At 41.8% G+C, this 15,475-nt stretch overlaps 1 protein-coding gene across 1 annotated transcript in view; it reads left to right on the forward strand.

Moving 5' to 3' along the window:
- The window catches only part of man1a2 (mannosidase, alpha, class 1A, member 2), a 139,158-nt gene that overhangs the window by 16,497 nt on the left and 107,186 nt on the right, over positions 1-15,475 (forward strand). Inside the window, exon 3 of the mRNA XM_034198005.1 lies at positions 6,449-6,710. Within this exon, the coding sequence (XP_034053896.1) occupies positions 6,449-6,710 (262 nt within the window). The remainder of the gene's footprint in view (positions 1-6,448; positions 6,711-15,475) is intronic.

Consider the following 15,475-nt stretch of genomic DNA (forward strand, 5'->3'; position numbering starts at 1 on the left):
ACATCAGTCTTGTGTATTGTTTTCGTCGGGCCAAAAGGAGAAAATGGGAGCATCTTTAAGGATCTTTCTCTAAAGGTTTAGTGATTGGACCGCTCAGTCCGACTCCTCAGACTCTTTTCCACACTTGGAAAATCCCATATCTAGCTCGGGAGCAGCCAACCGGGCTTAGTGCTTATTTGTTTTATGGCCGTCTTGTGCTAGCTGTGGGAGATGGACTCCTGTGTTTGTATTGAAGGCATTAGTCAGCCAGCCATGATGTAGGTCAGAAACATGGGCACATGCCAAGGTTTGTCAGGGCTCAGGTGTTCACCTATGTGAGAAACAGTTGCACACATGATGAGGTAAAAGAGAACAAGTATAGCTCTGCATTAACATCATGTTTTTACAAGTAAAGATACTGAAGATTACAGCTTGGTATTGTTTACACACAGGGTTCGATGACTTTAATTCACAAAGTGCTTTGACAGAATTCAGATAATTGATACACAAAGAACTTGACAAGTGGGAGGAATTCGTTTTGGACAAATAATTAGAAAAAGTAGGGGAGGTAAGATAATGCAATGATGGATGAGACAGCTTAGCGTAAAAACAGGAAACGGATATGTTGTGAATACGCTTGAGAGAAAGAGGTGTGTGTTTTTCACCGAGAGGTTGCAGCTAGCAGGAGGAGGTTGTGAGGGCAGAGAGAGAATTGGAAGAATAAGACAGAGGATGCTATTACACATCCACAGTTAATCTTGGGAGAGCCGTTACACATAGAGCAATGCAGCCTCCATTTGAGCCAAGTGGGTCATGGGAAAAGCGAGACATGGATCTGCCTGATGGTTCACGGTGAAGGGAAACCCGGGAGCTACAGCTCACAAGAAGCAAACAATCCTGCTGCCTTAACAACCTCCAACACGGGCCTCTTCCCTCCACTTATGGTGTTTATGGGCTAGCAGGAGGAGGACTTGTCCACACCACTTAGGTGTAAACTCAGAGTGGTGTTCCCAGGAGAGCTCTGTGGCCAAGAGATGCTCGACAAACACTTGTGTTCACGTGGCAGAGATGGACTAAGGGGGTACTTTAGGAAAAAGTAGGATATTCTTGACCTGACTTCCCCACATAGTCCACATTAAGTAAAACTTTCGTTCAAAGTTAACCATGTCCAACCGTTATGCACTTTTTTCACAATTACGATGTATCCTGTGGCAATGTTGCTACTAACCTTCATGCCTTCACATCGCATTAAGACTGTAAACAGTACAGAGATGTATGTTTAGATTTTGCAGTTCGCCTCCCAAGGACTTATCCGTTATGCATTAGTGTAGCAGCTTTTTGTGATGATAGAAAGCATTTGTTTCACCTTCTTACATCCTTATTCTTCCCATCTACGTTAAGAAATATACTTCTTAAAATGACATGAATATTGGATTTTATGATGGTGTTCAAATTCGTTTTCTACGTTATGTTGAATGGCAGTCCTAAGCAGTTTGCTCATCATACTGCTGTGACTAGCATTGATGATTGACAGGTAGGCATTTAGTATACACGGTTACCATAGCTAATCCCTTTGTCTAGCGTATCATTGTTTGCGGCGCCAGGTTATTAAATGTGCATGGTGTCATATTATTCAATCTAAATTAGTCATTAATGTAATCTGGACCAGCCTGGCTGGGAATGCACAGAGGGGTCTCCTGCTACATAAGAGTAATACTACATTTAAGATTCAGACACTAGGTCTACCCAGGTTTATTCACAGCTCCCTCAGTATGTTCGTCCACGGTGAAAACAGCGAAAGATGCGCTTGCCTAAAGCCCCTTGGTTTTCGCACCCCTCCTCCATGCCACCGCCACAGGTAGAATCACATTTTGGTGGGAAGCACTGCAGCCTTGTACATGGTTTATCACAGCAGTAAAACTGCAACGCATGATTGAACACTTGAAGTGAGACGATCCCAGAACACTTTGTCAAGAAGGCAGCGGCAGAAAGACAGCTGTTTAACTTTTGTCTGCACCCAAGCATGATATGATTGTATTATCAACATGCAAAACGTCTTTCTGTTAGAAGAAGTCAAAATAGATTTTCAAACTGTTTTTTCATTGCCCCCGTGTTTTAGGTACTTATCAACATCTCACAATCATCTACATTGTTATTCGACTATTTTAAAAACATAGCTTACACTGACTGTCCTCATTTAGTGACTTTTGTTACAATCTGTAAATCATTTAAATTATATTCCTTACCACATACTAAAGCAAAAAAATTGCCAGTGATTGCGTATGACTATGGTGGTTGAATAAATCCATGTCATCACCATTTTAATATAATTTCAGTATGATACTGCAGCTAAATATTTGATGATTTGGTTTTTTAAAGAATAATTGTAAGATTAATCAATAAAAAAGTGAGATGAAGCCCTAATAACCCAGTAATATTATGAATTGCATAAATGACTACTTGCTAACTCGCTATTTCTATAAACTTCTTCGTGTGGGTTTCTGTTTGTTGCCATGGATACTTGGCATCTAGCCTGTGCTGCTCTCCCAACAGCCTTGTGTGTCCAAAAAAAACAACCTTTCTCCTGTTTTAGTGGAAAAGGGGGATAAAACAGGCAGAAATGCAACTGCAGCTTCTCTCCAGTTACCATGGCGAGCAACAGATTTCTCGGCACCACTGAAGAAGAAATTCCTTCAGCAGGCAGGAAGGCTGATTTGAAAAAAAGGAGGAAGGGATTACTGGAGGCCTTAATTAGGAAGGTGGGGTTTTCCTTGCCTTAATCACATTTTGGGAAGTGGGGGGCGTGGGAAGGTGTGAGTAAGCTAAAGGTGGAGGCGTGGTCACCTGCTCTGTAGCTGCAGTTCACAGAGTCAGGCAGCTGTTGACGTGCTCTTAATTGCATGTTTGACATTGGATGAGACTCGAAGGGAATCCTTGGCGATGCTTGAGTGAGTACGATAAGGGCTCGAGGAAGAGAAAAGAGTGACGTGAGATTAAAACAGGAGGAGGAGGAGGGCGCAGACGGCTACGGCATGTTTGTGTAGGAATCAATTTGCACCCGAATTGCTTGTGTGCACTGTTTCGAAACATGCACATTTGCGTAATTTGCAACGACAGTGTTTGTGTTTCCCTGACAACGCGCTGACTTCTTTGTGTACGTACACATTTATGGAGCAGAATGGGTTCCCATTAGGGACGATTGTGTCAGCTTAGCCTCCTCATTTTCTTCTGTCATGCTCCCTTGCATCTCATAAACACACATACATGTGAACAAACACGCATTCTAGTCATCTAACATCAGCGCCATCCTAATATCACATTTAAATGCATGTTGCTGAGGGCGCACTCACTCACAGAGGCACAGAGGATGGCATACAGAGGAGGCGTGAAACCCCCTGGGTGTAGACACACAGTCATAGAAAGAGAGACACAGACACACTGCAACATTGCACTCCATCTTATCACAGACACCTCTGAATAGAATGCGTGCACACACTTTAAGCTCAGAATAAAAAGACGTATCAGACACAACGTACCCACAAAGCTGTATCGCACACTGGGATGTACAATACACTCGCATGTATTACACTTTAACTAGAAATCCCCCAAAGTAAATACAGTATATTGGAAACATCCTTGCATGCATTCGCTGGCACTAGCACATTAATTGCCGTCTTGGTGTTGCAAAATATGTGTTCCATCAATTAAAGTCAGACAAGCTGAGTTGGGATTATGAATATTTATGAGTTGTTTCCAGGGCGATGTTGCATAACTCGGAAGCTGTTTTATTTTGGTCTCTGTTGGCCCCACATTCAGAGTCATGAATGATAGAATTATAAAATGGATGCACATGCTGTTGTTTGAGGGATAATTAGTTTGAAACGTCTGTCTGTTTCCTGGTCGTCTCGCTCATTCACTTCTCATCGACTTAATGTCACAGTCTCAGTTCGTTGGCTCCCTTTCACATTGTGATTCCTCGTTATTCTTCACATCCTAAACATATTTTTTGCGGTTGCTCACATACTGTGATACAAATGCATGCTGGGAAAGGATGCAGCCCCAATTTAACCTGACCAGGATAAGCGATATTGGCAAATGGACGCTTGATGCATGCTGATCACGCATCAACCTTTCCAGTTTCCTGCTAGCCCTATTTTTCACAATGTATTCATCTCTTTCCTGCATTTATGTCTTCTTCCACATGAACTTATATTTAGTTATTTTCCTTACTTGTTTCTGTTTGGTACCTTGGTGTCTCACCATGAACCTTAGTGTGTTTGTTCTCCTCATTATGTGTGTATACCGTGTTCTACGATATTTCTAAATCCCCCCCCCTTGCCTATAGTTCAAAGTCACAAGGTCCCCTAAATTCATGTTTTACTTGTATATTTCAGTTTTGTAATGCATTCTTAAAACACTGTCTAGTTGCAAGCGCAAGTCTCTCACCCACCAGTGTCCATGCATGAAAGACCTTTACTTTCACTTCATCAATCATGTGCATTGTGTGCCTCTGTTGTTCCACCACACCCTCCCTAACACTTAAAAGGTGCTCTAATAAAGTTGTCTCAGCTTTCACATTATAGTCTCATCATACCAGAGCTACCAATAAAGACATCTGCTCCTACCTTTTTCCTGATCAGCTGTAACGTTGGACAATGTATGGATGATGTATGGACGAGTGCATGTAAAACACAGGAACATACAAGTTTAAATACAAACTAAAATCCACAAGGGCTAAGAGCAGGATGATACAATACTTCTTAAGAAACAAATAAGACTTAATCAGCAGTTTCGACAATCTCTTTTTGCTCCACAGACGCCATAGTTAGCCATAAACATTATATATAAGATTTTAAATACACTGGCCTAGTTTTGAAGCATTTTTACACACACTGAAAACCATATTTGGTTATCGGGTCTAAATGCTAATCAAAAAAGTATTTAATATATCATTTCATTTTGACTTCTATCAACCCACACTGCTGTTCTCTTGGCAGACGACAGACTCACATATGCAGGCGGGTCAAAGGGTACAGCCTGAGTAAAACACACACAGCATTGTTTCCTGGAGCTGTGTCTCTGTGGAGGATTGCAGCTGAGTCCACACGGATCACAGCAGGTCGCTGGTTCCTCACACATTTCCTGTGTTTATCACACGGAAGATGATTAATGAACACACTCACATGTTTGCAGTCAGCTGACGCACGCAGTTCAATTCAAGATATCTCATATATCTATTGTAACTGACATATAAAACATTGAAACACTGTTGAGTTGTGAGGGACACAGTGGCACAAACTGTTGCACATATTCATCCTCATTAATGTCATATCATTTGAACTATGGCAACTTAAGCAGTTCAACCGGGTTGATAAAAACGTATGGGACTGACATGTGTCCCATGTTACATTCTCTATTCCATTCATTTAATGTAATGTTTTATAGTTTAGTATGTTGCCTCGTGCAAGACATTCAAACGTTTCACACGTTTTACTCCTAAGCTGATTAATACAGAGGAAATGACCTAAACATTTAAAGATGATTTGTTATAGAACAGCTGCCAGTGTTTTGTTTGGCTAGGATTGTATTTGTGTAAACCCACATAACACCATGCAAGATGATTTTTAAATCTCCCTTTAGTTACAGCAGAAGAACAGTACCGTGTCATTGTCCTCCTGTCACCATTGCTCCAGCATCCTGCTGTTTTTGTTTTTCATTACCGACCCATGTCCTCATGGGGTAGAGTAGTTCTAGCACCCTGGGGCTTGTTACCACCAAAGATGATGTTCTCATTCTGGCACCGCTTGACTTCTCCTTGTGTTCCTCTGCACCTGCCCTCCTTCCTGGAGCAGATGTAATTGCAGCGTGGTGGAGACTTTTTTTGGGTGTGATTTTGTCTTGTTTTCTGCAGCTGTTAATTGCAGAGGATGAGAAACCAGTTTTTTTGGTCAACTTTCTAAAATGGCATCACATGTGATATTCTATAGATCTTAAGTGTCACAAACTGGTCAGAGGTGTTATTTCACACGGCAAACGCATCCTTATTTTCATCTTCAACACAGTCTATCATCTATTTCCCAGAGGTTCAGTGTTTCTTCTGAAAGTTCATTTTTAATTAATTTGAAAAAGAGTAAGGCTCGGGAACACTAGCATCCACTTAGTGGAAGCTTTTGATCAAGGGGGCGTTGGGGAACTCCAGTTCGAAACCCGCTCCCGCCCCACTGCGTCAGGCCGTTGTGTCCTTGGGCAAGACACTTCACCCAAATTTGCTCCTGTGGGTATTGTCCACAGTAGATGACCATTACATGTATGATCTGTATGTGTAATGTGTATTTGTAAAGCGCTTTGAGAGTCATTGGTAAAGCGCTATAATAAATATAAGGATTATTATTATTATTATTACTAAGAATGTGAAAATAATAACAATAGAAAATTCACCTTCTGCATTTTACCTACCCCCCCCCCACAGGGAGGAGGAGGAGAGCCTGCGGGACAAGATCCGAGCAGACCACGAGCGAGCACTGCAGGAGGCCAAGGAGAAGCTGAGGAAGTCACGTGAAGAGCTGCAGGCTGAGATTCAGACTGAGAAAAACAAAGTAATGGAGGAACTGAAAAAGAAGGATGCGGGGCCTAAACCTTTGCCACCCGTCCCCATGCCAAAGGTGGTGGGTGTCAGCGATGGTGAGCCTGCAGAGCCGGACGTCAAGGAGAAACGAGACAAGATCAGAGAGGTAAGAGGCCCTTTGACCGCTCTTTGGATATCCTAGTAGTAAGTAGCTTCTCTGCCATTTTGACTGGGATGTGCTTCTATGGCAGCATGTGGGGTCATGCACACTGAAGCCCATCAGGGGATTGTTTTTGGTTTCTTTACTGCTTCTTACTGATGGGGCCAGCGACACACTGAGGGACTCTTATTAGTAGGAGTGCAGCAATTAAACTCTGTGATAAAACTGCTCTTAAACTTAGCTGAAATGAATGAAAGCTGAAGCTAAATACTGATTTTAATATATTGTATTATTCTCAATAAAAGTAAGGTCCTGTACACTGAACCTATTAGCATATTATCCTCCTTGGGTGTTTTTATCATCAGAGCTCTAGACGTTTTCAATCTTTCAACTCCTTCTTTAAATGATTTTGTTTGTTAAAAATATGCATGTTTAGCAAAAGATCTAATGTAGGAAGCTCTATAAATATGACTTTATAATCAGATCAAGTCTAACTTGCTTGCATCAAAGCAGCTCCATACATTAACAAAGGCAACATTTAGTACCAGAAACAAGGAAACTGACTTAACATCAAATTACAATCACTGAGGACAATATGTTCAACACTCAATGAGAACTATTTAAAAAGGTGCCACTAATTGCCATCATTATCCTGTCAATTCTGTGTATATAATCCAGCGTTTCTCAAAGTTTGGGGCGCGCCCCACTGGTGGGGCGCAGAGATGTGATAGGTGGGTCGCGAATGGACGCGATGAATGGGAGATTATTTTTTTTAATTTAAAAACCTGGGTCCTCGTGGGCGGTAGTGGATTATTACAGCCGGAGACTCGCAACGGCGGTGGACTTTCACAGCACCGCTGCACCGGACCTGCCGCCAGAGCCTCGCAACGGCGGGTGTTTGCGGCGGCGGATGCGGTACCGGCGCAGCGGCGTTGTGAAAGTCCACGGCCCACCTATGCCAGAGCCAGCGGCCCACCAACGGCAGCGGCCCAACGGGAAAAGTCCCGAATCTCCTGATGGCCAATCCGAGCCTGCTCACACACACACAACTGAAACCAAAGTCATTTGCAGACATATGTAAAAATCTCTCATACACACATGTGAAACGCTCTCACACACAGACACAACAGCGTTGCAGTCAGGAAGAAAAGCAATGTGGAGCGGCACCTCACCACTTCATAAGGAGTTTAACCGTGACACTTTTCGAAATCCTGTTTGTGTCCCCCCATTTTACAAATAGGCCTATGTTTATTATTATCTTTTAACGCAAGCCATCATCGCCACGGTGGAGCACACAGCCTCTGTGAGCGAGCGAGACACAGAGACAGAGAGAGAGAAAAAACACACCTTTATCTATTTAATATAGGCCTAGCCTAGTTGTACAAAATAAAGTAAGAAATCATTCCAATGTGTACTATAGGACAGTAAACAGTTTAAAAGGGGAGTGATTAGTAATGCATAAATAAAAAGAAAGAATGCTAACTAGGTAGTTTTGAGAGATGAATCCATAAATTCATTTCGTGCTCAAAGTGCACCAGATTGATGCATTTAACTTCAACATTTAAAAAACAAATCATACATTTTCTTTTCCCTGCAAACGGGTCCCACAGACCCAAACAGCACACAAAGGTTAAAGGTAAGCATATAATAATGTTAAAATGTGCTAAATATATACACTGCAAAAAAACTGAAAAGGACAACTTGTTTTATTTTTTGAAAGTAGCTCTCATCCTAAAAAAGGTTGGAGACCCCTGTTATAGAACGATACATTTGTCCATTTTAAGCTTGGCCTACCATTTTATTGGAGTGGCGAGGAACAGGTGGGGCTTGAAAAGGCTCACCTGTTCAAAGCGGGGAATGCCAGACAAAGTTTGAGAACCACAGATATAATCTAACCTGTGACACTTTGTGTGTTGGTGATAGTCCGGCTCATATTACTATATCAGTCCCATCAGCTATCTGTTGACATGTCATTCTTTAAAGCCCATCTCTGGGTAAAAACTCGTAGTCTCACAATTTATTCTTTGGTGAAATTTGAATCCCAGCATTTGTGTGGGAGGACCAGTTTCTGATTGACTATACTGTACGTCTGAATACTTTTGTGTTGCTGCTGTCTGTCTCTGCGCCAGCTTTTATTCAAGGCAGCATGGAGCCAGACAGACGGGCCGAGCCTGTGCAGAATGCAGATGGTGCTATCTGTGGTCTCGCTCTCTATAGACACTGAGCCAGCCCCGGCCTATCTCCCTTTCTCCGCTCCGCTCCTCTCCCTTCTTTCTCTTCCCCCTGCAGGTTCTCCTGCATAATTACCTCATATCGTCTCTCTTGAAACAGCACTTGGAGTCAGAACACTGGCGGTGCAAGGGAGCTGGCCCATTCAGTTCCAAAACCGCCTTTGTCTCTAAATGCCCCTTTTGTGTCCTTCATAAATACCATTCAGAAAGAATGCTATACATTCCCAAATGAGCAGGAAAGTAGCAGCTGTATTGGCTACAACTCAGTACACCGCACTCCTCTTTTCCTGGTTGCCTCGTGGAAGCAAGGAGAAGTCACAGTCACACACCAGCGTACAATTGTGCCTATGACTGGAGCTTTCTCTGTCTCAAAAAGCCTCGCTGCACACAGACAGCAGTCGTTTACCCTACATTAGTAAAACCCAGGGAGGAGTACCGGCACACATCTTCTTGTCATCATTTATGTTTCATGTAGACAGTAAGTAGTGTAGTGGTAGTTGTGCAGCCAGTGTGTTACCATGGTACTCTCCAAGGGACTATACCATCTGTCTGACCTGAACACTGACACTGTCTTTCATGCAATCGTTTCTTAGGGATATTTTGGTTCAAAGCTCATCACTGTGAAGGATCAATAATTAGGGATGCTCCGATCGCCAATTTCGGGGCCGATCGCCGGAATCAGTATCGATACCGATCAAGTGGGCGGGGCCTAAATGGAAGATTTAAACATCACTTTAAATCTTCCATTTAAAGTGATGTTTAAACTCAGTTAATGGGGCTCATTCACTGGAGCTTCCACAAACAACAATCAACTTAATTATTACATTCAAATGATGTACATTATTCAAGTTTACATTCACTTTGGATAATAACTAATAACACGGGAGAAATGAGCGGAAGCGCTCTCTTTTCCTCTCTCTCTCTCTCTCTCTCTCCCCCCCCTCTCTCCCCCTCTCTCTCTCTCCTGACAGCCTGTCAGTATCTCATGCAGCTCACTGATCCAGTAATGAGTGACCCGACAGTGAAGAATAAATATATTTATAATAACTAGTTCAGCTTGTTCCAGAGGTAGATCAAATAGCTACAGTGAGTAAGGTCTAACTCTTAGTGTGTGTTGCTCCGCTCACCGATCCGTCTCAGCGGGCGGAGCTGCAGGATTTCTGCTTCACACACGTTGCATTCCGCTATTTTACTGTCTTTTTCGGACACCTTGAAATACTGCCAGACCGGTGAAGCCATTTTGGCGAGCTTGTTTTGCCGCGCACAGAGAAAAGTGTCATGTATTTTACGTCATGCGATCGGCTCTCACGATCGGCATGTTTAGAGAGCACCGATCGATCGGTAGAGAGTGAGTATCGGCCGATCTCGATCGGTGACCGATCGATCGGAGCATCCCTATCAATAATGAATATGTTAACCTTTAAAATACATGGGCTTGCATGAGGTGAAGAAGCCTTGAGTGCTGGTTATCAATTTGCTATTTTACACTTGTTATTTTTAGGTCATTTTCTTATTCCCTTATATTGGATATTCAGATGTAGTAGCTAAATGAATATCAATAACGAAATGCATTGACTCAGATGAAGCTTCTAAATATCCCTGCTTTTTGAGCGTGTTCTGGTGATAATGATAAGTAGTAGTGAGTCTAAATAACCTCATAACGAGACCATTTGAATTAGGGCTGAACGATTAATCGATTTTAAATCGAAATCACAATTTTAAATGATGCAATTATCAAATCGCAAAGACTGCAATTTTTTTAAGTTTTTTTTAAAACATGTTTTTTCTTTTGTTCTTCTTGTGTGTCAGTCATCCACACCAATCAGAAGTGCTGTGCTCCACATGTACCAGCCATTGTTAACCAATCAGGAGTGGCCCATGATAGAAGGTGATAGACAGATTGATCCAATCACCTGCCAACTATTTTTGAAATACTTTTCCAAATGGCTTCCAATGGAGCTTTCCTAGATGGTTTGGTGAACCATCGGAGTCAGGTTAGTGACGCTCCATCACATGTTTCTATTACAGGGTGAATCTTAAACTGAAGCTCGACTTTAAAGCAACCCAACGGAAGTTTCATGTAAGTTTAGTTCTTTCACTCGTAGCTCGGGCTGCGGAGGTGCTAGAGACGGGAGCACGTTGATGCGACCTTCCTAGCCGGAGATATGGCCGCATTTTATAATAAACTTCCGTTGGGTCGCTTAAAAACAAATATCACAAATTGAATCGCAATATTTGTCAGAAAGATCGCAATCATATTATTTCCCCAAATCGTGCAGCCCTGGTTTGAATCTCTATTTTAGCGTCTTTGTGGTCTTTATCTGCACTGAGATTTGTGAATAAAATAACAGTTGCTGTGGAGAGAAATCAGGGAGATTCCCCGGATCCAGCAGCGCACTTTGCTGCTCTGTGGACCAGCCACTCAGGCCCTTTGTTCGTCCAAAAATAGAAATGAAACCCCTTTCTATGCCATTAAGATACATATTTTATAGTCTGTACAGAGCACAAGAAACTACTTTTCCCAGCACTTCCATCATTTCACAGCTCTGTGCTCTTTCGCTATTCTGCTAATTACCCGACCCACACATTAGCGGCCATTAAACCTCAGTCTGGAGATGGAGAGCGCTTTAGGGCAATATACGGAAAGAGATGGAATGAATTTAACTATTAACTGTTCCAATACTATTCACCTGGCACATCATGAAGTATTGCTCGCTCAGAGCTGTTGGAGTTAATGACCACAGTTCACATTCAATAAGGTTTGTTCATCAATAATGTTAAAAAAACACTAGTTAGACGAGGAAATTTGTAGATACGGTTATGCAGGAATCAAAAGAACGTTTCATCGAATGGACGAAGGTAATGCTCCTTTTGAGTTCTCGTTATTTTCCAATAAAGAATAAACATAATGAACTTAACCACAGTTTTATGTTGTATGCTCCTTAATGTATCCTCCCTCAACTTTGGGATGTTAGCTTTTTCAGACCGTTTACATGCACACAAACATATATAACACACTACAGGAAAGGGAAAGCCGAAACAGGGCCCCTTTAACTTGCATGTACTGCTTTATTACATGTTATTCTGTCAGTGAATCATCATGTTAAAAAGACAGCAACATGCTATTCTATCCTCTTGAAGATGGAGGAATACAGCAAGTAAATGAACAACTTTCTTGTGTGAAGTACGGCACCTACATCCGAACTCGATTGTCTTCAGTGCAGATTACATAAATAATGTTCCCATGGCAACACACACAGCTACAGTTTCATCAGAGGCAAGAGACGGCTTTCTACTTTTTATCTGTGTGTGTTCTCCCTTCAGAAAATCCAACATCCTTAATGACATATTGCTTGGAAATGACGCAGACTTCCTTCCACTGATTGGTAATTGCAGTGCAGAACCACCACAGACTTTAAAAGGAAGGGAGGAATCTCTCAGTTCAGAGCCTCGTGGCCTACTTTGGCTCGTCTGGAGGCGGTTCAATGTTGGAAAGACGACTTGGCTCTCCATTGGCTCAGCTGTGACTGTTGGGTGATCAGCAAACGATTACCGATTTGCGCCTGGCATTGTAGAGAGAGCCGTGGACTGTGGCCGTAAAGCCCAGATAAATCGATGGGCAAAGCAGTCCTCTTTAAGTGAGATCTAAATGATGCCGCTATCCAGATGTATCGGCCCATAAAGACACGTGGAATATCTACAAAGATGACCAATGAGTTTCCCCTTCCTCCATCGCTTGCACTTAACCATCTCTTTATTTCTGTTGCATCCTCACTCATCATCTCTCTCACTCACTCTCTACGAAGCCTTGACAGTGCTTGGCAGATGGCCTTGTATGTTGATTGCACGCCAGGCCTGTACTGTGTGTGTGTGTGTGTGTGTGTGTGTGTGTGTGTGTGTGTGTGTGTGTGTGTGTGTGTGTGTGTGTGTGTGTGTGTGTGTGTGTGTGTGTGTGTGTGTGTGTGTGTGTGTGTGTGTGTGTGTGTGTGTGTGTGTGTGTGTGTGTGTGTGTGTGTGTGTGTGTGTGTGTGTGTGTGTGTGTGTGTGTGTGTGTGTGTGTGTGTGTGTGTGTGTGTGTGTGTGTGTGTGTGTGTGTGTGTGTGTGTGTGTGTGTGTGTGTGACAATCGCCTCCAGGGTAAGGCACAGCTCTGCTTTCATTACCCTCCTGCATGCTGTCTCTTTCTAACTCTACCCCATCACTTGCTTTTTCTTGGTCTTTAACCCTTCCTGTCCCTTCCTCTTGTCACTCTTTTCTTGTTTTCTCCCTGTCTTTCTGACCATCCCTTCTTTCTGTCTGCTGCAGTCTCCCCCCCCTTCTGTCCTCCTTAAGCTCGATGCCATTTGGCAGACTCCTCGAAGGAATATCCCATATCCGCGGCTCATGAAATCATCTGATTTTCTAAAGATTGCTGTATTGATTTGTGCTGAGCAATGAGCACTCCTCATCTGCAGACAACACAGTATATATTTGAGTCTAACAGAATGGCCAAGGTTAAACAAAATGTACATCAATGGGCTGGGTGATGAGCCATTCCCTGGCTTCGTGTTGTTGTTGTTGTTGTTGTTGTTCATCTTCTTTTAAACATGGGTTGGGTCTGGGCTACACATTGTTTTTTGCCAGGCAATCATGTTTGTTCCCGTCATGCCTGATGGGCTCGTGTAAGCCGGCCTTTTGTAGCATGTCTTAGGGAAGGAGGTGACATTTGACAACCAATCCTTCCTGCTAAATCCATTATGTATTTCTATACATTATTTATGGTGCTATATGTCAACTTGGCCCCCAGCTGATTAATGTATTCCTGAATACAGGTGTTAACCTTCAAGAAAGTGGACATGTACACAGGATCTATCTGGTAGTTCGACACCATTATGGTTAATTCAAAGTACTGCATTTAAATGTGCAAGGTCATTTACCTTGTAATTATGAGCAGCAGAGTGGGAAAGATCTTCATGGATCAGGGCTGAGATATCTAAAGGGAACAATCACTGGCTTTTAAATCTACATTAAAACAAAAACATTCAAATCATTTAAAGTCAGCCGAACCCTGTGTGTCTCTATCTGGTTCACTTGTTAACAAACTGCCATCAATATGTAACACATGTGCTTCCTCTGAGACACAGTGAGACACAGTCAACACAGAGCTCATTTAGGCTAAATACACGGCACAACTAAGGTTAACATTGAAGTTAAATATCTTACAAGAATACACAATCACTCCCAAGCTAGAATAACTGCAGGGCTCCCATTGTTACCATGTTTACCAATGCAGCATGAGGCCATTGATACAGTATTATCTCTAAGGTAAACCAGATCATAAGCAACCAAAATACAAAAGAAACAATAATCTTATATATGGGTTCAGAGCGATAATTGAGGGCAGCTTTGAGCAAAGTTTTTGTGATCATTCAGAGGTAGGCATGTTTACACTGAAGATACATTGAACCAAGGTTATAACAGGAACAATGAGCAGCTGCAAACGAGAGTACTTATTGAGGAAAGACATCCAATACATCTTTACAAAGCATGGGCATTTGTAAAGGCTATAGTCCTGAACTTCTAAAACTTTGAAAGAGGTTATTCCAATGACTTGCCACATATTGTTTAAGCATATCAAACTGTGATATGAACTTATGCAGCACCTACAATTCATTATTAAACATTTTCCCCTTTTCAAATAGGCACAATTGGTATAAAAGTATAACAACTTGAAAGACAGGCAAACCTGTACTTTACATTCTTCAAGAAGTCTATCTATTATGTTCATAAAGCACTCATTTATTTTCTCTTTGCTCAATGTCAGTGGAGAGCGATCACTTTTTTCCTTTCAACATTAAAGTACAACTTTTTACAGAAACCATGCCCTTTGTTGGCCTCGACCTCTTAAACCCTCTTAACTTCGGCTCTATCTTTCTCCAGTCTCTGCTTAAATGCAAAATCACTACTTCTTCAAATCGTTTTTTTAGAGGGTTTGCTTAATAATGCAAAACATTTTAAAGCTTGTGTCAAGGTTTTGTCAGACTCTTATGAGAAACCTGACAATATAATGCATCTAATGAAACAACCCCATGCAACAACATTTGTATAAACTGAACATACCGAAACAATGCAAAAGAAAATGATACAGAATAATACAGCCCACACTCGGGCTGTGCGATTATGGCAAAAATCATAATCACCATTATTTTGGTCAATAATTGATATCACGATTATTAAAAACGATTATCCATTTACTTTGAAAACATCCATGTATAGAAAACCTTTTTTTTAAACTATGTTTTTAACAGTTGATTACCCTAAACTTAAGTATATTTCAACTGAAAAACCAATTAAAAAAAAAACATTGTTTTATTAAGATTACGTTGTTTTCGTAATCGCTGCCAACCAACATCGAGATTAAAATACGATTAATTGCACAGCCCTAGCCCACACATGTAAAGTGCAATTCTTCGTCTGCTGATTTGCATATTTTGTGAGAATTTCTTAACCTTGTATTGAAATAAACCAGCGTTAACACACAGGTAATAATATACATTTGTTA

This window comes from Gymnodraco acuticeps, unplaced genomic scaffold (assembly GCF_902827175.1).
Source record: "Gymnodraco acuticeps unplaced genomic scaffold, fGymAcu1.1, whole genome shotgun sequence".
Classification (NCBI taxonomy): Eukaryota; Metazoa; Chordata; class Actinopteri; order Perciformes; family Bathydraconidae; genus Gymnodraco; species Gymnodraco acuticeps.